We start from the raw sequence: 21,972 nt of genomic DNA, 5'->3' as shown, positions 1-21,972 counted from the left end.
GACGACGACCTCATGAATATTCATGAGGTCGTTACTATTAATGACGTTTGGGAACCGGTTCCCCATCTCTTAACATTGCCCATAGACTTCCTATGAGAACCGGTTCTCTATTTCTTAACATGGCCCAACAACTTCCTATGGCCCCATGTTAATAGATAGGGAACCCGCTCCCTATCTCTTAACCTTGCGCATACATATTCTTGGTTCTTTCGGTAAAGTCACGTAGAAGGGAACCAATAAAATAATAATAAAATTTGGCCATAAACTTCTAATGGGAACCGGTTCGCTATCTCTTAACATGGCCAATTGACTTCCTATGGGAACCGGTTCCCCATCTCTTAACATGGCCCCATGTTAACAGATATGGAACTAGTTCCCTATTTATTAACATGGCCCATAGAAGGGAAGTAATAAAATAATTAAAATAAAACATAATAAAATAATTCTCACGACGTTTCGGCCACAACGCAAGCAGCCGTCCTCAGGTGAAAACCAGGTCTGTCGAGGCGACAGCGTCTGAATGAAACAGCACACGAGCTTGGAGCATGTATATAAGCTGGGCGCCTTGACAAAGGAATTTGCATATCAAGAGGAATTTAGAATATTTATGGGACATGCAGGAATGTGATTAGTACTACATATGCATGTGCATTATGCAGGATTAACAGCATCAAAGGGAGAGGATATGGGAAATGCAGGTATGTGAATAGTACTAATTCAGCATCAAAGGGAGGGGATAGGGGTAGCATTAATAAAGGGAATGAGTGTTAACAGTATGTAGCTGCAGTAACTAAAACCAACACGTAAACAACTAAAGTATAAACTACATAGTATCATCAGTATACTTACTATACTCTACAATAAGCTGAGTTACTAACGGTAAGTACTACATTACAATTCTACGTCGTAAAAATTATATAATTTGCTTCCATCATAACTTTATTCTCTTACATCACACGAGTCTACACCGTACTATATACTGCCATAGACAAACCCAACATTAAATTATATACTGTATTGCTATAAACCACCCTATACCCTATACCTTATACATTTTAATATAACACTATGTATTATTCTACCCACCCTAATGTCTATCACACTGCTATATATTTACTATACAATTACGATACTATATATTACTTTGTACATTGTATTAAGCATATAAATGTTATACTATTTGTTATTATACACTGTACCATTGACCGTCGTGTCAATGGGTGAGTCGTGGGAGGAAACTTGCAGCGGAGAAAATAATCCATTCCCTGCGGAGAATACAATGCCAGTGAGTGGAACGCGGTCTGAAAGTCACCGTAAACGTGAACACAATCACTTAAGATCCGAAATGGTTTATTACGTCCTTCCAATGATTGCTAAGCCAGAATCCATCTTCTCGGTTGAAATTGTCTCTGTGTTTGTATATTTCAACCGAGAATATGGATTCTGGCTTAGCAATCATTGGAAGGACGTAATACACCATTTCGGATCTTAACTGATTGTGTTCACGTTTACGGTGACTTTCAGACCGCGTTCCACTCACTGGCATTGTATTCTCCGCAGGGAATGGATTATTTGCTCCGCTGCAAGTTTCCTCCCACGACTCACCCATTGACACGACGGTCAATGGTACAGTGTATAATAACAAATAGTATAACATTTATATGCTTAATACAATGTACAAAGTAATATATAGTATCGTAATTGTATAGTAAATATATAACAGTGTGATACACCAGAGGTGTGGACTCGAGTCATGTGACTTGGACTCGAGTCAGACTCGAGTCATGAATTTGATGACTTGCGACTCGACTTGGACTTGCATAACAATGACTTTGTCCCACCTCTGTGATACACATTAGGGTGGGTAGAATAATACATAGTGTTATATTAAAATGTATAAGGTATAGGGTATAGGGTGGTTTATAGCAATACAGTATATAATTTAATGTTGGGTTTGTCTATGGCAGTATATAGTACGGTGTAGACTCGTGTGATGTAAGAGAATAAAGTTTAGATGGAAGAAAATTATATAATTTTTACGACGTAGAATTGTAATGTAGTACTTACTGTTAGTAACTCAGCTTATTGTAGAGTATAGTAAGTATACTGATAATATGTAGTTTATACTTTAGTTGTTTACGTGTTGGTTTTAGTTACTGCAGCTACATACTATTAACACTCCTTCCCTTTATTAATGCTACCCCTATCCCCTCCCTTTGATGCTGCTAATCCTGCATAATGCACGGGTATAAATAGTACTATTCACATACCTGCATTTTCCATATCACATACCTGCATTTCCCTTATCCCCCTCCCTTTGATGCTGCTAATCCTGCATAATGCACGGCCATATGCAGTACTAATCACATACCTGCATTTTCCATAAATATGCTAAATTCCTCTTGATATGCATATTCTTTTTTCAAGGCTCCCCCTTTCTTCCCCCCTTCCAACCCAGCTTATATACATGCTCCAAGCGCGTGTGCTGTTTCATTCAGACGCTGTCGCCTCGACAGACCTGGTTTTCACCTGAGGACGGCTACTTGCGTTGTGGCCGAAACGTCGTGAGAATAATTTTATTATGTTTTATTTGTATTATTTTATTACTTCCCTTCTACGTGACTTTACCGAAAGATGGGATGAATCAGCCAATTGAACGAACACTCACCTCACAGGCACACTCACGGCGTCGCACGGACACGGTGGGGGTTGGGCAGGACACTGGACAGTGAAAACTCTTCCGGAGCGATGGTTTGCCACTACACCCAGCAGACGTCACTCGGACGCTGAGGGCGGCTGGGATTTCACCACGGTTCCAAGAGAACTCTGCTAAAAAAATTAACTCTCCCTCTCCTCTTATGCTCTCAAAAATCATTAATCCCTGGGTGACATGTCATCCTGCACGTCCAATCTCTTCCCCCCTTTCCATTTTCCCCGTATCTGCGCTCTCTCTCTTAATTCCTCCTTCTATATGCCCGGGAGCTTTTCCCTCCCCACCCCACTGTTTACACTGCCCACAGGGTGTCTGCCCTGAGGCCATCTCCCATGCCGTGTATGCTTCATCGCGGCCAGCCTGTAAAACTCTATGCCCCCCTTTAGGGAGGGCCGCCATGTAATCTGACCTGGGGGGGGGGGGTCGGCCAATCTCCTGGTCCTGGGAAACCGTGGGGCATCCCTGCTAGGGAGGCCCTTGGGTAAAAACCCATCGTACCAGGTAACCCCCCCACGAGAACCTACGTGGGGTCATGTGTGTGTTTAGTGGGAGTGTACGTGCATCCGTGTGGAGGGGTGTGAGGGGATAGCAGCGCCGGCAGAGTTGCTCCGTTGCCGTGGCACCACACTTACTACCCAGGAACACTGTTTTAGTTACAGTGTTATTATATCGATCACGTGATAAATTGTGGAATCCCTGAGAGCGTGGGGGTGATTTTTAACTCATTGGTTACCACTCTGATAGAGTTCCCATCATCGTTAAAACCATCATGATAGTGTTGTCATCACCACCCACCACCATCATCACCACCAGCGAATACAAAGATACGCTGTATAGCCTTTGCAGAATTTTGGAGTAAGTGCGGTGAGCGAGCATCTATGAAAGCTGACAATGCACACGAGGGTGTGGGTAGCCAGCACCACGACCTTTGTATCCCCAGTGGCGATGTTTACACACAGCATCAGGTACACATTTGAGGCTGAGTCGACCTAGGGGAAGCCCAAGACCGATTCAGACAATCGTCATTGGTGTTGGCCGTGAGCAGGAATCGAACTCGGGTCGCCGGGTTCGAAACACAGCGCGCTAACCAACAACACCACCACCGCCATCATCACCATCAAAGACAAATATCTCCCCTTATAGCCTTAACAGACTATAGGAGCAAGTACTGTTAGCGAGTAGCACCTATGAAGGCCGGCACGGCATGATCACCATCAACATCACCACGACTGTCGTCAAAACTAACGAAAACAGAAGCGCCATCCTCGTCATCATTCAATATTCGTCATCAGAGACATCATTTTAGGGGTTAGATATAATAGGTAATAGCACTTTTCAGGAAGTCACCCACCACCACCAAGCACATCACCCACCACCTCCCAGCACATTCCAGTACCACATAGGATAGCACTCAGCACCACCCAGCAAAGCACCCAGCACAGCACCACCTAGTACAACACCCAACACAGCACCACCCAGTACAGCACCCAAAACAGCACCACCCAGTACAACACCCAACACAGCACCACCCAGTACAGCACCCAACACAGCACCACCCAGTACAACACCCAACACAGCACCACCCAGTACAGCACCCAACACAGCACCACCCAGTACAACACCCAACACAGCACCACCCAGTACAGCACCCAACACAGCACCACCCAGTACAACACCTAACACAGCACCACCCAGTACAGCACTTAACACAGCACCACCGAGTACAACACCCAACACAGCACCACCCAGTACAGCACTCAACACAGCACCACCCAGTGCAGCACCCAACACAGCACCACCCAGTACATCACCCAATACAGCACCACCCAGTACATCACCCAACACAGACCCACCCAGTCCAACACCCAACACAGCACCACCCAGTACAACACTTACCACAGCACCACCCAGTGCAGCACCCAACACAGCACCACCCAGTACATCACCCAACACAGCACCACCCAGTACATCACCCAACACAGCACCACCCAGCACAGCACTTAACACAGCACCACCCAGCACAGCACCCAACACAGCACCACCCAGTACAGCACTTAACACAGCACCACCCAGTACAACACCCAGCACAGCACCACCCAGTACATCACCCAACACAGCACCACCCAGCACAGCACTTAACACAGCACCACCCAGTATAACACCCAGCACAACACCACCCAGCACAGCACCGAGCACAGCACCACCCAGTACAGCACACAACACAGCACCACCCAGTACAGCATTCAACACAGCACCACCCAGTACAGCATTCAACACAGCACCACCGAGCACAACACTCAACACAGCACCACCCAGTACAACACCCAACACAGCACCACCCAGCACAACACCCAACACAGCACCACCCAGCACAACACCCAACACAGCACCACCCAGTACAACACCCAACACAGCACCACCCAGTACAGCACTCAACACAGCACCACCCAGTGCAGCACCCAACACAGCACCACCCAGTACATCACCCAACACAGCACCACCCAGTACAGCACTCAACACAGCACCACCCAGCATAACACCCAACACAGCACCACCCAGTACAGCACTCAACACAGCACCACCCAGTGCAGCACCCAACACAGCACCACCCAGTACATCACCCAATACAGCACCACCCAGTACATCACCCAACACAGACCCACCCAGTCCAACACCCAACACAGCACTTAACACAGCACCACCCTGCACAGCACCCAACACAGCACCACCCAGTACAGCACTTAGCACAGACCCACCCAGTACAACACCCAACACAGCACCACCTAGTACAACACTTACCACAGCACCACCCAGTGCAGCACCCAACACAGAACCACCCAGTACATCACCCAACACAGCACCACCCAGTACATCACCCAACACAGCACCACCCAGTACAGCACTTAACACAGCACCACCCAGCACAACACCCAACACAGCACCACCCAGTACAGCACTCAACACAGCACGACCCAGTGCAGCACCCAACACAGGACCACCCAGCACAACACCCAACACAGCAGCACCCAGTACAGCACTTAACACAGACCCACCCAGTACAACACCCAACACAGCACCACCCAGTACAACACTCAACAAAGCACCACCCAGTGCAGCACCCAACACAGGACCACCCAGCACAACACCCAACACAGCACCACCCAGTACAGCACCCAACACAGGACCACCCAGCACAACACCCAACACAGCACCACCCAGTACAGCACTTAACACAGCACCACCCAGTACAGCACTTAACACAGCACCACCCAGTACAACACCCAGCACAGCACCACCCAGTACATCACCCAGCACAGCACCAGCCAGTACAACACCCAACACAGCACCACCCAGCACAACACTTAACACAGCACCACCCAGTACAACACTTAACACAGCACCACCCAGTACAGCAGCCAGCACAGCACCACCCAGCACAGCACCCAACACAGCACCACCCAGCACAGCACTTAACACAGCACCACCCAGCACAACACCCAACACAGCATCACCCAGTACAGCATTCAACACAGCACCACCCAGTACATCACCCAACACAGCACCACCCAGCACAGCACTTAACACAGCACCACCCAGTATAACACCCAGCACAACACCACCCAGCACAGCACCGAGCACAGCACCACCCAGTACAGCACACAACACAGCACCACCCAGTACAGCATTCAACACAGCACCACCCAGTACAGCATTCAACACAGCACCACCGAGCACAACACTCAACACAGCACCACCCAGTACAACACCCAACACAGCACCACCCAGCACAACACCCAACACAGCACCACCCAGTACAGCACCCAACACAGGACCACCCAGCACAACACCCAACACAGCACCACCCAGTACAGCACTTAACACAGCACCACCCAGTACAGCACTTAACACAGCACCACCCAGTACAACACCCAGCACAGCACCACCCAGTACATCACCCAGCACAGCACCAGCCAGTACAACACCCAACACAGCACCACCCAGCACAACACTTAACACAGCACCACCCAGTACAACACTTAACACAGCACCACCCAGTACAGCAGCCAGCACAGCACCACCCAGCACAGCACCCAACACAGCACCACCCAGCACAGCACTTAACACAGCACCACCCAGCACAACACCCAACACAGCATCACCCAGTACAGCATTCAACACAGCACCACCCAGTACAACACTTAACACAGCACCACCCAGTACAACACCCAGCACAACACCACCCAGCACAGCACCGAGCACAGCACCACCCAGTACAGCACACAACACAGCACCACCCAGTACAGCATTCAACACAGCACCACCCAGTACAGCACTCAACACAGCACCACCCAGTACAACACCCAACACAGCACCACCCAGTACAACACCCAACACAGCACCACCCAGCACAACACCCAACACAGCACCACCCAGCACAACACCCAACACAGCACCACCCAGTACAACACCCAACACAGCACCACCCAGTACAGCACTCAACACAGCACCACCCAGTGCAGCACCCAACACAGCACCACCCAGTACATCACCCAACACAGCACCACCCAGTAGAGCACTCAACACAGCACCACCCAGCATAACACCCAACACAGCACCACCCAGTACAGCACTCAACACAGCACCACCCAGTGCAGCACCCAACACAGCACCACCCAGTACATCACCCAATACAGCACCAACCAGTACATCAGCCAACACAGACCCACCCAGTCCAACACCCAACACAGCACCACCCAGTACAACACTTACCACAGCACCACCCAGTGCAGCACCCAACACAGCACCACCCAGGTACATCACCCAACACAGCACCACCCAGTACATGACCCAACACAGCACCACCCAGCACAGCACTTAACACAGCACCACCCAGCACAGCACCCAACACAGCACCACCCAGTACAGCACTTAACACAGCACCACCCAGTACAGCACTTAACACAGCACCACCCAGTACAACACCCAGCACAGCACCACCCAGTACATCACCCAACACAGCACCACCCAGCACAGCACTTAACACAGCACCACCCTGCACAGCACCCAACACAGCACCACCCTGTACATCACCCAACACAGCACCACCCTGCACAGCACTTAACACAGCACCACCCTGCACAGCACCCAACACAGCACCACCCAGTACAGCACTTAGCACAGACCCACCCAGTACAACACCCAACACAGCACCACCTAGTATAACACTTACCACAGCACCACCCAGTGCAGCACCCAACACAGAACCACCCAGTACATCACCCAACACAGCACCACCCAGCACAGCACTTAACACAGCACCACCCAGTACAGCACTTAGCACAGACCCACCCAGTACAACACCCAACACAGCACCACCTAGTACAACACTTACCACATCACCACCCAGTGCAGCACCCAACACAGAACCACCCAGTACATCACCCAACACAGCACCACCCAGTACAGCACTTAACACAGCACCACCCAGCACAACACCCAACACAGCACCACCTAGTACAACACTTACCACAGCACCACCCAGTGCAGCACCCAACACAGAACCACCCAGTACATCACCCAACACAGCACCACCCAGTACATCACCCAACACAGCACCACCCAGCACAGCACTTAACACAGCACCACCCAGCACAGCACCCAACACAGCACCACCCAGTACAGCACTTAACACAGCACCACCCAGTACAGCACTTAACACAGCACCACCCAGTACATCACCCAACACAGACCCACCCAGTCCAACACCCAACACAGCACCACCCAGTACAACACTTACCACAGCACCACCCAGTGCAGCACCCAACACAGCACCACCCAGGTACATCACCCAACACAGCACCACCCAGTACATCACCCGAAACAGCACCACCCAGCACAGCACTTAACACAGCACCACCCTGCACAGCACTCAACACAGCACCACCCAGTGCAACACCCAACACAGCACCACCCAGTACATCACCCAATACAGCACCACCCAGTACATCACCCAACACAGACCCACCCAGTCCAACACCCAACACAGCACCACCCAGTACAACACTTACCACAGCACCACCCAGTGCAGCACCCAACACAGCACCACCCAGGTACATCACCCAACACAGCACCACCCAGTACGTCACCCAACACAACACCACCCAGCACAGCACCGAGCACAGCACCACCCAGTACAGCACACAACACAGCACCATCCAGTACAACACCCAACACAGCACCACCCAGTACAACACCCAACACAGCACCACCCAGTACCGCACTCAACACAGCACCACCCAGTGCAGCACCCAACACAGCACCACCCAGTACATCACCCAACACAGCACCACCCAGTACAGCACTCAACACAGCACCACCCAGCATAACACGCAACACAGCACCACCCAGTACAGCACTCAACACAGCACCACCCAGTGCAGCACCCAACACAGCACCACCCAGTACATCACCCAATACAGCACCACCCAGTACATCACCCAACACAGACCCACCCAGTCCAACACCCAACACACCACCCAGTACAACACTTACCACAGCACCACCCAGTGCAGCACCCAACACAGCACCACCCAGGTACATCACCCAACACAGCACCACCCAGTACATCACCCAACACAGCACCACCCAGCACAGCACTTAACACAGCACCACCCAGCACAGCACCCAACACAGCACCACCCAGTACAGCACTTAACACAGCACCACCCAGCACAACACCCAACACAGCACCACCCAGTACAACACCCAGCACAGCACCACCCAGTACAACACTTAACACAGCACCACCCAGTACAACACCCAGCACAACACCACCCAGCACAGCACCGAGCACAGCACCACCCAGTACAGCACACAACACAGCACCACCCAGTACAGCATTCAACACAGCACCACCCAGTACAGCACTTAACACAGCACCACCCAGCACAACACCAAACACAGCACCACCTAGTACAACACTTACCACAGCACCACCCAGTGCAGCACCCAACACAGAACCACCCAGTACATCACCCAACACAGCACCACCCAGTACAGCACTTAACACAGCACCACCCAGCACAACACCCAACACAGCACCACCTAGTACAACACTTACCACAGCACCACCCAGTGCAGCACCCAACACAGAACCACCCAGTACATCACCCAACATAGCACCACCCAGTACATCACCCAACACAGCACCACCCAGCACAGCACTTAACACAGCACCACCCAGCACAGCACCCAACACAGCACCACCCAGTACAGCACTTAACACAGCACCACCCAGTACAGCACTTAACACAGCACCACCCAGTACATCACCCAACACAGACCCACCCAGTCCAACACCCAACACAGCACCACCCAGTACAACACTTACCACAGCACCACCCAGTGCAGCACCCAACACAGCACCACCCAGGTACATCACCCAACACAGCACCACCCAGTACATCACCCGAAACAGCACCACCCAGCACAGCACTTAACACAGCACCACCCTGCACAGCACTCAACACAGCACCACCCAGTGCAACACCCAACACAGCACCACCCAGTACATCACCCAATACAGCACCACCCAGTACATCACCCAACACAGACCCACCCAGTCCAACACCCAACACAGCACCACCCAGTACAACACTTACCACAGCACCACCCAGTGCAGCACCCAACACAGCACCACCCAGGTACATCACCCAACACAGCACCACCCAGTACATCACCCAACACAACACCACCCAGCACAGCACCGAGCACAGCACCACCCAGTACAGCACACAACACAGCACCATCCAGTACAACACCCAACACAGCACCACCCAGTACAACACCCAACACAGCACCACCCAGTACAGCACTCAACACAGCACCACCCAGTGCAGCACCCAACACAGCACCACCCAGTACATCACCCAACACAGCACCACCCAGTACAGCACTCAACACAGCACCACCCAGCATAACACGCAACACAGCACCACCCAGTACAGCACTCAACACAGCACCACCCAGTGCAGCACCCAACACAGCACCACCCAGTACATCACCCAATACAGCACCACCCAGTACATCACCCAACACAGACCCACCCAGTCCAACACCCAACACACCACCCAGTACAACACTTACCACAGCACCACCCAGTGCAGCACCCAACACAGCACCACCCAGGTACATCACCCAACACAGCACCACCCAGTACATCACCCAACACAGCACCACCCAGCACAGCACTTAACACAGCACCACCCAGCACAGCACCCAACACAGCACCACCCAGTACAGCACTTAACACAGCACCACCCAGTACAGCACTTAACACAGCACCACCCAGTACAACACCCAGCACAGCACCACCCAGTACATCACCCAACACAGCACCACCCAGCACAGCACTTAACACAGCACCACCCTGCACAGCACCCAACACAGCACCACCCAGTACATCACCCAACACAGCACCACCCTGCACAGCACTTAACACAGCACCACCCTGCACAGCACCCAACACAGCACCACCCAGTACAGCACTTAGCACAGACCCACCCAGTACAACACCCAACACAGCACCACCTAGTACAACACTTACCACAGCACCACCCAGTGCAGCACCCAACACAGAACCACCCAGTACATCACCCAACACAGCACCACCCAGTACAGCACTTAACACAGCACCACCCAGCACAACACCCAACACAGCACCACCTAGTACAACACTTACCACAGCACCACCCAGTGCAGCACCCAACACAGAACCACCCAGTACATCACCCAACACAGCACCACCCAGTACATCACCCAACACAGCACCACCCAGCACAGCACTTAACACAGCACCACCCAGCACAGCACCCAACACAGCACCACCCAGTACAGCACTTAACACAGCACCACCCAGTACAACACCCAACACAGCACCACCCAGTACATCACCCAACACAGCACCACCCAGCACAGCACTTAACACAGCACCACCCAGCACAGCACTTAACACAGCACCACCCAGTACAGCTGTGGGGGCTGATGCTCCCCGCCTCCTCTCCCTCATCGACCTCCTCCTCTTCTTGCTGGGCTGTCACAGATCGAGTCATCGGCCTCCCCGCACCGGTTTCCTCTCTGTGAAGCATAGCTCGAGGCTGGCCCTCCACCGCCTGGAGTTATCCACACACTCCCCGCTCGAATTACGCACACGCCGACCCACTTAACGCGAGCGCTGTGTAAATACGCCCTCGAGCGCAAACATCGGGCACAGACGCGTGGCAGCTTTATCACTGAATATGCGCGTGTTTTCCATGTACGCACGTACCCACACCGCATCCACGCTCTCTCCACACTCACAGAAATCACACGGTGCTGTCGTTCTATGCTAGAGTTTATTACTGGCACGACTGTATGGAAACCCCACGTGGCCCAGAGCCAGAATCACCCAGCGAGCAGCGTCTCACCTATTTCTATTAAATCCCTAGGTAGATCCCTACGCCACCTCTCACCTCTCTCACTTACTCACTGTGTTCCTCGGTCTCCGCCTGGGGTCGGGTTGCAGCAGAACTCGCCAGTATCCCTCGGACACTCCGAGCGGCTGAGCGTCCGACCGCCTCCCTCGCTGACTTGAGAAATCTCTCATGGTGCTCCTCTGCACGCCTTTTATCCCGTCCTACATCAAAGAGTTCCCCAGCTACACTGGGGTGGGCCTTCTCAGCCAACTTGGACGCTTCCCTGCGTGCTTCACAGTCTACTTTCCATTTTCCTGCTTGCTCCCCGCCCCCTATACCGCGCCCCCACCACCACCGCACCCCCACTACTCGCTGGAAGCTCGGCTCCCTTCCCCTGTGCGGGGTGTATTCTCATGGCGATTGTTTAGTGGGCTTGCCGTGGCCGTACAATTTTAAGTTAATTCACAGAGCCGCAGTGCCATTCGGCCTGGGGAGGGTCCGCCAATTCCCCAGCGCTGGGAAACCATGAGACCTCCCCACGAGGGGGGTTCTCGGGTGAAAACCCAGGCGCCGAGGGACCCTCCCACGAAGTCCTACGTGGGGGTACGTCTGTGCGTTCGTGTGAAGGGTTGCGAGGGGGGAGCAGCGCCGGCAGAGCTGCTTCGTTGCTGTGGCATCACGCAGCACTTAACACAGCACCACCCAGCAGAGCAGCCAGCACTGCCGAGCTGTCATCCCATGAATCCCCGTGTCTCCCCGCACCTCTCCACGGCCAACTCCAAGCTGCCCCTCTCCCCCGTGCTCCCTCCCCCCATCGCCCCTCCCCTCCATCCTCAAGCCCCGCCCCTCGGCAAGCCACGTTTGGCTCGACACGACCCACTTTCCACGCTCCACGGGCCCCGTGTTTCCGCCAAACCATTAACTACACAATAAGTAATATTGCAAAATACTTTTTTTTAAAACACGCTTTAATGAAATGTACCGTACGACTAATGGCAGAACTCCGCGACTCCAGGAAGTGGTCCCGAAGCCATAACGTAAGGGACCGTGGTGATTTACAGCCAACGTGAGTTGAGCGTGGACAAAAGTGTATAACTAGACCCAATCCGAAACATAACCTAGAAAAAAGATCGTTAAAATTTTTATTTTTTATTTTAAATGATACATTATAGTATTGTCATCAGTATGACATTGGTATACCAAGTTTGCAGTCTATACGACATTGGGAAGTGGGTTATAATTGAGTTACAAGATTTGAGGATACGACAAGAGTGAGTTAAGTAAAAGCGTGTAAAATGTTTTACCACCATCTGCTTAAGTGTCCAACATACTATTGCGCCATTCAAAACGAGTAGGTCATTGCATGCTGGCGTCTGGGTCAAAATTTAGCAAATTCTAAACATTACCTACAAACTACACAACTGAGATGCCACATTCACCATCGCCCCCTACTGACAGGCTCTTTTCCACATGCAGGCTGGTGCAGGGCCACCACCTTGTGCCACACAGGGGCAGCTGCTACTTGGGGATGCTCTTCGAGTGTTTGAGACGAGATAAGATACAAAACTCCGATTTGCCAGAGGCGATTAAGAAAGCACCATATAAATGCAATTGATAACATAGTGAATGATTGGGAGCTTTTAGGCTCTCGCTCCTGGTTAGAGATCTACCCAACCCACAGGTCAACAAAGACTGACCGCTCTTACAATGCAGGTTGAACCTAGGAATTGAGTGTTCAACATCACATTCTTTCCATTAAATGCCTGTGGAGCGACATCGTCTCAAGCTTACACATCTACCAGGCCTCCATTTGACTTTGTATTGTCTCGGAGGAAGTCCACCCACACCTCCACTTCCACAAACTGCTGGGAGTTGCCTCGCTCTGCCTCGCAGTCAGAATTCTCCTCCTGCTTCACGTTGCCTCCATCGATGTGCAGGTCCAATTTTGGAGTTGAATCTTCATCTTCACATTTTACCTTCACTTCTTCGCTCTTCACCATCACTTCACATTTCACCTTCACCGCTTCATATTTCACCTTGATACTTTTAAAAGTGTCCAAGCTGGGATTTTCTTCCGGTTCTTGTTTCATGAGGGATGGGCTCATTGTGGCACTTTGACTTTCACAAGCTGATTTCAGACTCCACTCCTTGTGGATCTTCTGATGCTTGTGTGTCCTCTGGTGTCTTTGAAGATTTGGTTTACGTGCAAACGCCTTCCCGCACAGAGTGCACCTGAAGAGTTTCTCTCCCGTGTGTGTTCTCTGGTGTGCTACAAGAGCAGATGACTGTGCAAACGCCTTCCCACACACACTGCGCTTGAAGGGTTTATCTCCCATGTGTGTTCTCTGGTGTGTTACAAGAGTATATGAAAGTGTAAACGCCTTCCTACACACACTGCACTTGAAGGGTTTCTCTCCCGTGTGTGTTCTCTGGTGTATTACAAGAGCAGATGAACGTGCAAACGCCTTCCCACACACACTGCACTTGAAGGGTTTATCTCCCGTGTGTGTTCTCTGATGTTCTACACGAGCAGATGAACGTGCAAACGCCTTCCCACACACATTGCACTTGAAGGGTTTCTCTCCCGTGTGTGTTCTCTGGTGTGCTACAAGAAGAGATGAATGTGCAAACGCCTTCCCACACACACTGCACTTGAAGGGTTTCTCTCCCGTGTGTGTTCTCTGGTGTGTTACAAGAGCAGATAACTGTGCAAACGCCTTCCCACACACACTGCACTTGAAGGGTTTCTCTCCCGTATGTCTTCTCTGGTGTGCTACAAGAGCAGATGACTGTGCAAACGCCTTCCCACACACACTGCACTTGAAGGGTTTCTCTCCCGTGTGTGTTCTCTGGTGTGTTACAAGAGTAGATGAAAGTGTAAACGCCTTCCCACACACACTGCACTTGAAGGGTTTCTCTCCCGTGTGTGTTCTCTGGTGTGTTACAAGAGTAGATGAAAGTGTAAACGCCTTCCCACACACACTGCACTTGAAGGGTTTTTCTCCCGTATGTGTTCTCTGGTGTTCTACAAGAGCAGATGAATGTGCAAACGCCTTCCCACACACACTGCACTTGAAGGGTTTCTCTCCCGTGTGTGTTTTCTGGTGTTTTACAAGAGTAAATGAAAGTGCAAACGCCTTCCCACACACACTGCACTTGAAGGGTTTCTCTCCTGTGTGAGTTCTCTGGTGCCGTGTCAAATTTCCAGTACGATCCGTGCTATATGCACACTGGTCGCATTGTTGCCTTGTCGAACCGAGCGGCGCCGAGTGCCTTTGCTCCATCAGACCAATTCTGCAGAGGAAGCGACAGCTGCAGTCAGAAAAAAAGTATATCCACACCATCTACACGTCAGTATTGATGCACAGAGGAATGCATATACACACAGTAACGTAACTTACACGTCTATACTTGATAATTGGTTTTTTACCCTTCTTTCTGGAAAGAAAACTGACACCTTTTTACAAGGAGTCATGTTTGCATAGACCGCAATACCTGCAGTCATAATACAAACAAAAGAACATAACTCTGATAATGTGCACTGAACAGTGCACATTATGACTGCAGGTATTGCGGTCTATGCAAACATGACTCCTTTTAAAAAGGTGTCAGTTTTCTTTCCAGAAAGGGTAAAAAACCAATTATCATATTTTTACTGGCAAATGAGGTTCCCATAGTGTAGACGTCTATACTTATTCATATACTAGCGGTGAGTACCCGGCGTTGCCCGGGCGAAAAAGGCAGACATGTAGTTACACACGCAAATCCATTGATACACACACATAAAGTTACACGCACAAATGGACTCGCACATTCATACATAGACTGAACAACAACAACCGCCATTCGCCAGTAAGTGACGGTGACGTCACCACATCGCTTGTGCCAGGCTATGTGCACCTTGAGGCCACGTAAAGTGTCGAACGCCCGCTGGGAGGTCACGGGGCAGACCCAGATGGCACAGGTCAACTGACTGAGACGACTGGCTGATGCACCACCTGTGCCCCCTACTGCGGCAACTTGCTGTGCTTTAGCCACCCGGCACTCCGCTCATTGTTGTGAGCATCGCTCCTCCGCCCTTCGTTGTTGTTGGAGGGCGACTGCCTCCAACTGCCCAGTAGCGTCCTTCAGGAGGCTCCTCCACAGAGGCCGATCTTAACACGGCTGGTACCAGTCATCGGCAAGTTGATGGGACTTAGTCCACATTTTAAAGGATTTGTGAGCTCCTCACACAATACAACCTGGTTAAATCCAGGATGGATCGTAGGCAGGCCATTCTAAATGTTTCTAACTGCCGAAGATGTTCCATTGGGGGGGCGCAAGCGTAGAGAAGGGAGGGAATGACCGTGGCCGAGAAGACCTGGAGTTTCATGCGGAGCGAGAGACCAGGTAGCTTCCACACGGCGTAACGCAGCCGATGAAAAGATAATGGCGCTCGACTGATTTGGAGTGAGACCTCTGCTGTTAAACCGGAGCCGGTCATGAGCACACTGGCCAGGTATGAGAATGTCGGCAATCTCTCCATAACTGCCGCATCACCAATTGTGAGTTGTGGGGGTGGATTGTTCGACGGTATAAAATACCCAGACAGGTGCTTCGTTTTGGTGGGGCTGATGGTAAGGCCCCACCTCTTGGTGGCAAGCTCCAGATTCAGCAGCAGCACATCGAACTCCTCCTCCGAGTGAGCAGCAATTAGCAGATCATCGGCATACATAACGTGGTTGAGCAATAGGGAGCCATCCCTTGACCGCACCCGGGCATCGATCAGCCTCCCATTGTATCTGTAGCAGATGGGAATTCTTCCGGTACAGGCATTGAAGGCTTGACGAACTACGTGGTCCAAACATATGTAAAATAATGTGGGAGCCAGAGGACATCCCTGTTGCACCCCAAGGTGTAAAGGGAATGGCTCTGACTCACGGCCACATAGTTAGACGCGGGGCCGCTCACCATCATGAAGGTCCTTAAGGATGGTGATCAGTGGGTCAGGGACTCGGAAAGCACAAAGAGCAACCCAGAGGCTAGGCCTACTGATGGTATCATAGGCCTTGAGCAGGTCAATAAAGCACACGCATGGACTAAGATGCACACATGGACCTACAGACACGCAAAGAAATGGAGTTACACTGACTAACATGGAGGCATGCACACACAGCGACTAACACACACGCACATGGACTGAGACACACACACATGGACTCACACACACAAACACATCGACTTACAGACACACACACACACATATGGACTCACACACACATAGACATGCACTTGAGATACACACACATGGAGTTACACACACATATCGACGTACACACATACAGGGACTTACACACATACATACATACATAGAGTGACACACACATTGCCATACACACACATACACATGTGGACTATCACACATAGTGATCGACTTGAGATATACACACATGGCGTTACACACACATATATGGATGTACACACACACACCGACTCACACACAGTAATACGTGGACTTACACATTGACGTAAACACACATATGTACTTACACACACACATATGGACTAAGACACACACACATGGACTTAAAGACACACATGGCTCTACACGCACACACATATGGACTCAAAGACACACACATTGACAGGCACAGCAATCCCCGATGATGGCACAGCTATCAGTATGGCAGTACTACGTATGAGGAAATAGCGTGACGTGAGCGATGGAAACAATAGAAATGTATTGAAGAAATAATCAGAAATCACAGACTGGCAGTAGAGCGTGGCAGCGTCATAAAAGCGCAGCAAAAAAAGGGAAAATTGAGCAACCTAAAAATCCAAAAAGAGTTTTGTGCACACAAACATAATTATTGTAACATGTCAACTTGTTTCATAATGGTAAACAATGAACGTGAGTTGTTATTTGCACGCAATATCTGGCAACGTATTTGTTGAATAATAATAAGCAATGAACGTGATAAATTATCTGCACACAAACATGATTATTGTAATGTTTGTCAACTAATGTGCTTAACAATAGAAAACAATGAACTTGAGTTGTTAACGTAAGAAGCAAGGAACTTTGTACTTACCATAGGCATGTTGAGGCCTTGTGCCATGTGTAGCCCCCGTCCTGGCCTACATTGGCGAGGCGGCGGAGTTGGCACATTGCCAGGCTAGGGGCTGGGCCGCTACCCCCCCCCGCCCCCAGAATCCCCCGGGCGTGCAAGAATAATGCTATGTAAGCACAAAAATATGATCTACGGAGTCTGTACAATAAACTGGACGCATCGTGTTAGGGGGGGGGGGGGAAAGAGGACATGACACTGAAGAAATATCCGCAGCGTGATGTGTGTATGCGTTGCCTGTAAAACGCGTAAAATGAAATGTCTCCCGTGAGCTGGAGGTAACGCGCAGCACTTGGTAAAGTCAGCCCCCCCCCCACGCAATTGGCGTCACTTGGTACGGTCGATGTCGTGCAATAAGTTAATAATGAATAATAGAAACGGCACAAATGTGTTAATTAAGCTACTTTAAAGTTTACGGATGGGAAAACGGAATAGCCTATTCCCACCGCGGGGCTTAGAGCGTGCCGCCCGGCAATTTTTTTTATACGTGAAGGCCACCGTCCGAGAGCCAAATCCCCCGAAAGCGCGAGCGCGCGGAGACTTTTATATATAAGATTCGTGATATAGTGAAAAAGTGTCCCAAATTCATCACATGGGCTGTTATGGCACACAATGCGACGGCAAATGGTCATAAACATGCCTATAAGCCCTCGTATCTTCAAAATGAATGTTAACCAGAAACTACAAGCACACAATTTCGTCTGTCTGGCTTCAAAAGGAATATTTATGAAAGCTAAATCAGCTGACATAGCAAAGGGTGTTGAAAATAGTACTATTTGTGTTATGCAGAAATGCATAAATTAATGTTCAATCGCAACTTAGGTATGAAGCCAGGCACAGATGTTCTTGAATGCTGGGATGAACAGTTCCTACTTCAGCTGCATGTGTGCTGTGATAACTTCCTGACTCTATTCTTACAAAGAGTTCCAGAGGAAAACAAAAATAAACTACTGTTTTCATGTAATCTCCGTGCTCAATAGAGTTGATAGACTTAACTGCAAATACAAACTTGACACTGTCACACACTCAGAGGTGGAGCCAGGATTTTCAGGTAGGGGGAGGCAACCCCTCCAGCAATGAAAAATGATAGGAGTTGTTAGGTGATCGGCATCGCGCTCGCTGAAGGTGTTTGCCTTCAGGGAAGTCGTATACTGTATACGCAACTGTGCACAATTCTGTGAGTCGCTTGTAAATGCTTTGCCGTTACTTATTGCCAAATATGGATTCGAACTGGCAGTGGGGGTCGCAAAATGCTGATACGTGTCTACACACTTGAATTTTGACATGTGGGTAGGTTCCATACTGTACACAATGTAAAACGTATAAAAATTGGCTTTGGTATTTTGGGGGGGGGGGGGGGGGGGAGCGGAAATGACCATGAAGTGTGTGGCGTCAACCTGCATCACACCTGAGTTAAGCGCTCTGCAATGCTTACCCCCCTACCATATGGCTCTTTGCGCGCCATACTTCTAGAGCTGTTAACAGCGGACCGGGAGAATTTAGGTGGCGCTTCGCTCCTGGCCGATGAAGCCATTGGCTTTTCGGAATGCGAACAATGGGTACAACTGCTATCTTAAATATGAAGCAGAAATTACATGTTTATGTGAAACAGCAAAAACTCTCCAATGCTGAGCTCTGGCGTCATGAAATTTGCACAGTTTATGCTGTCTGGCATTTGTAAGTGAACGCCACTATTTTCAGTTTGCCATGTCATTCCTTCCCGAGTGGCCAAAATCGACCTCACGTAGAAGTAGGTTAAGGTTGAATTGAGTGAAAACATCCGATTTAGGTAAATTGATTTGTTTTGGATTTTTCTTTCATGCAAGCATCAATTTTTATCAGGGTTTTCAGTGAAATATAAGGGAATATGAAAGTAATCCAAGACAAGAATCCAAGTCCCGGACGAAGCTGGGTAGTGAAGCTCGTTACTAATAAACCCCAATGATCCTATAAAAATTAAGGATTTCGATCGGACCGTTGGGGGGTACGTGCCACCCCACCCCCACTCGCTCCACCACTGTTACACACTGGCATAGTTCACAGGTGGTGGGTGTGTCCAGACCCACGCCTGGCCACCTTCACCTGCTCAGTATTAATGCTTCCTCACTCCACCAAGTAATTCATTGAGGATCAATCAACACAGCCGAGGCTGCGTGTCTCTCTCTCTCTCCCCGTGGTCGCGTGGATTTCCTTCCCGATCCCCTGGTTTCCCCACCACATGTAGAGTGAACACCGCCACGCTGTTGACAAGCCTCACCTTGTGTTGTGGGGCAGGTCGCTTCTGAAAACAAGAGCGGTATAGCAGCTCAAGCAGACTTGGCCTGGTAAAAAAAAACTGTACGAATATTTAAAGTAAAACAAAGCAACAAAGTGGCGAGCCGTGTGAAGTAAATTTCAACTTAAGCAAGAGAATTGAAGCAAACGCGACCAGGCGAGGGCAGGAGGCAAGGCCCCGCGTTGTAAAGTTCCAACCTGTACATCGCTTCCATGCTCGCTGCTACTCAATTGACACCCCTACGAGAGAGAGAGCGAGACTTTACCTTTGGTAAACCACCACAACCACCACCACCGCGATGAGAATTTCTCACCTCGGATTTCAGTGCACTGGCGGTGCGGCAACTTCCTGTTACCGCGTGACGTCACGCGGCAGCAGGAGGTGACATGACGTCACTTGCGGGGTACGATAACTCTCCCCTCCCACAAGCGGCTCTGTAACTTAAATACATTATGTTAATTAGCTCGGCCCATACGTCGAGGGATGGGTCGTGGCCGCGTGGGTGCCGAACCCTTCGCAATAAACTCGCGACACCTTTCACGAATACATTATGTTAATGAGGCGTCAGTCACCGAGCGTAGCTTTGCCCAAATAAGGATTGGCACTGGAACAGATATCGGCAGTGACCCAGTCAGAGGTGACGTCACGCTCAGGACCGCGGTGGTCCGGAGTGGGTGACATGACGTCACTAGCGAAGCACACCGCCCCCTGGCGTTTGACGCCGATGAGGTCACGCTGAGCGGTGACGTCAGAGAGCGGGGTCAGAGTTCAAGTTTGTTTACAGAAGGGGAGTGGCAGTGTCGTGTTGAGTGCGCTGTGCTGCGCTCCGCACCGACCAGCCGAGTTCCATTCCCGCTCGTGGCCAACACCGCCAGTGACGATTTTCTACGTCGACTCAGCCTTAAACGAGTACCCGGTGTGATGTGTAAACATCGCTACTAAGGAGACAAAGGCGGCCGGGAGTGGCGCTGGCCACCCACCCCCTCGAGTGCCGTGACGACCTCCATCTGTGCTGCTCGCTATATACAGCACTTTGTAAATGTTGTGGCTTGGCTCTCCAGCACACCGGTGGCGACATTTCACAATCGCCATACGTCAGTATGGGCCAAATTTTCATATCTTTATTTTTCAACAAAAAGTGAATTCCTCCATTGTATTTAGTCTTAGTATGCTATGTATTAAGTTAAAAGTGGAAATTTTCACGTTGAAATGTTCACGCCCCAAACAGAAAATCGGCATAATAACCTTTGCCGTTTTTGGCCAAAATTGGCCAAACTTTCACAGCTTTACTTATCGACAAAATGTAATTCCATTGTATTTAGCCTTAGTATGCTATGTATTAGATTAAAAGCAGAAAATTTCACGATTAAGTGTTCAAGTCCCAAACAGAAAATCGGCATTTTTGCCAAAAAATTTACACATTTT

At 50.3% G+C, this 21,972-nt stretch overlaps 1 protein-coding gene across 3 annotated transcripts; it reads right to left on the bottom strand.

Annotated features, from left to right (window-relative positions):
• Positions 1-13,304: 13,304 nt before the first annotated feature.
• On the bottom strand, positions 13,305-20,905 carry LOC144953747 (uncharacterized). Of its 3 annotated transcripts, none has more exons than XM_078884338.1 (2): positions 18,237-20,905; positions 13,305-15,459 (listed from the first exon to the last, which is right to left on the bottom strand). In XM_078884338.1, the coding sequence occupies exon 2, from the start codon at positions 15,447-15,449 to the stop codon at positions 13,953-13,955; it is 1,497 nt and encodes a 498-aa protein (XP_078740464.1). In that variant the 5' UTR covers positions 15,450-15,459; positions 18,237-20,905; the 3' UTR covers positions 13,305-13,952. The 3 variants fall into 3 exon arrangements, with proteins under 3 accessions (XP_078740464.1, XP_078740465.1, XP_078740466.1); XM_078884339.1 differs by having other exon boundaries at positions 20,530-20,905; XM_078884340.1 differs by having other exon boundaries at positions 20,861-20,898.
• Positions 20,906-21,972: the final 1,067 nt, after the last annotated feature.

Source organism: Lampetra fluviatilis, chromosome 82 (genome assembly GCF_964198595.1).
Source record: "Lampetra fluviatilis chromosome 82, kcLamFluv1.1, whole genome shotgun sequence".
Lineage (NCBI taxonomy): Eukaryota > Metazoa > Chordata > Hyperoartia > Petromyzontiformes > Petromyzontidae > Lampetra > Lampetra fluviatilis.
Note: the sequence above shows the minus strand (reverse complement) of the source record. Positions and strands in the feature narration are given on the sequence as shown.

Bases quoted from the DNA above. Each gene is read 5' to 3' on its own strand.
- LOC144953747 (XM_078884338.1), bottom strand. From the start codon at position 15,449: ATGGAGCAAAGGCACTCGGCGCCGCTCGGTTCGACAAGGCAACAATGC.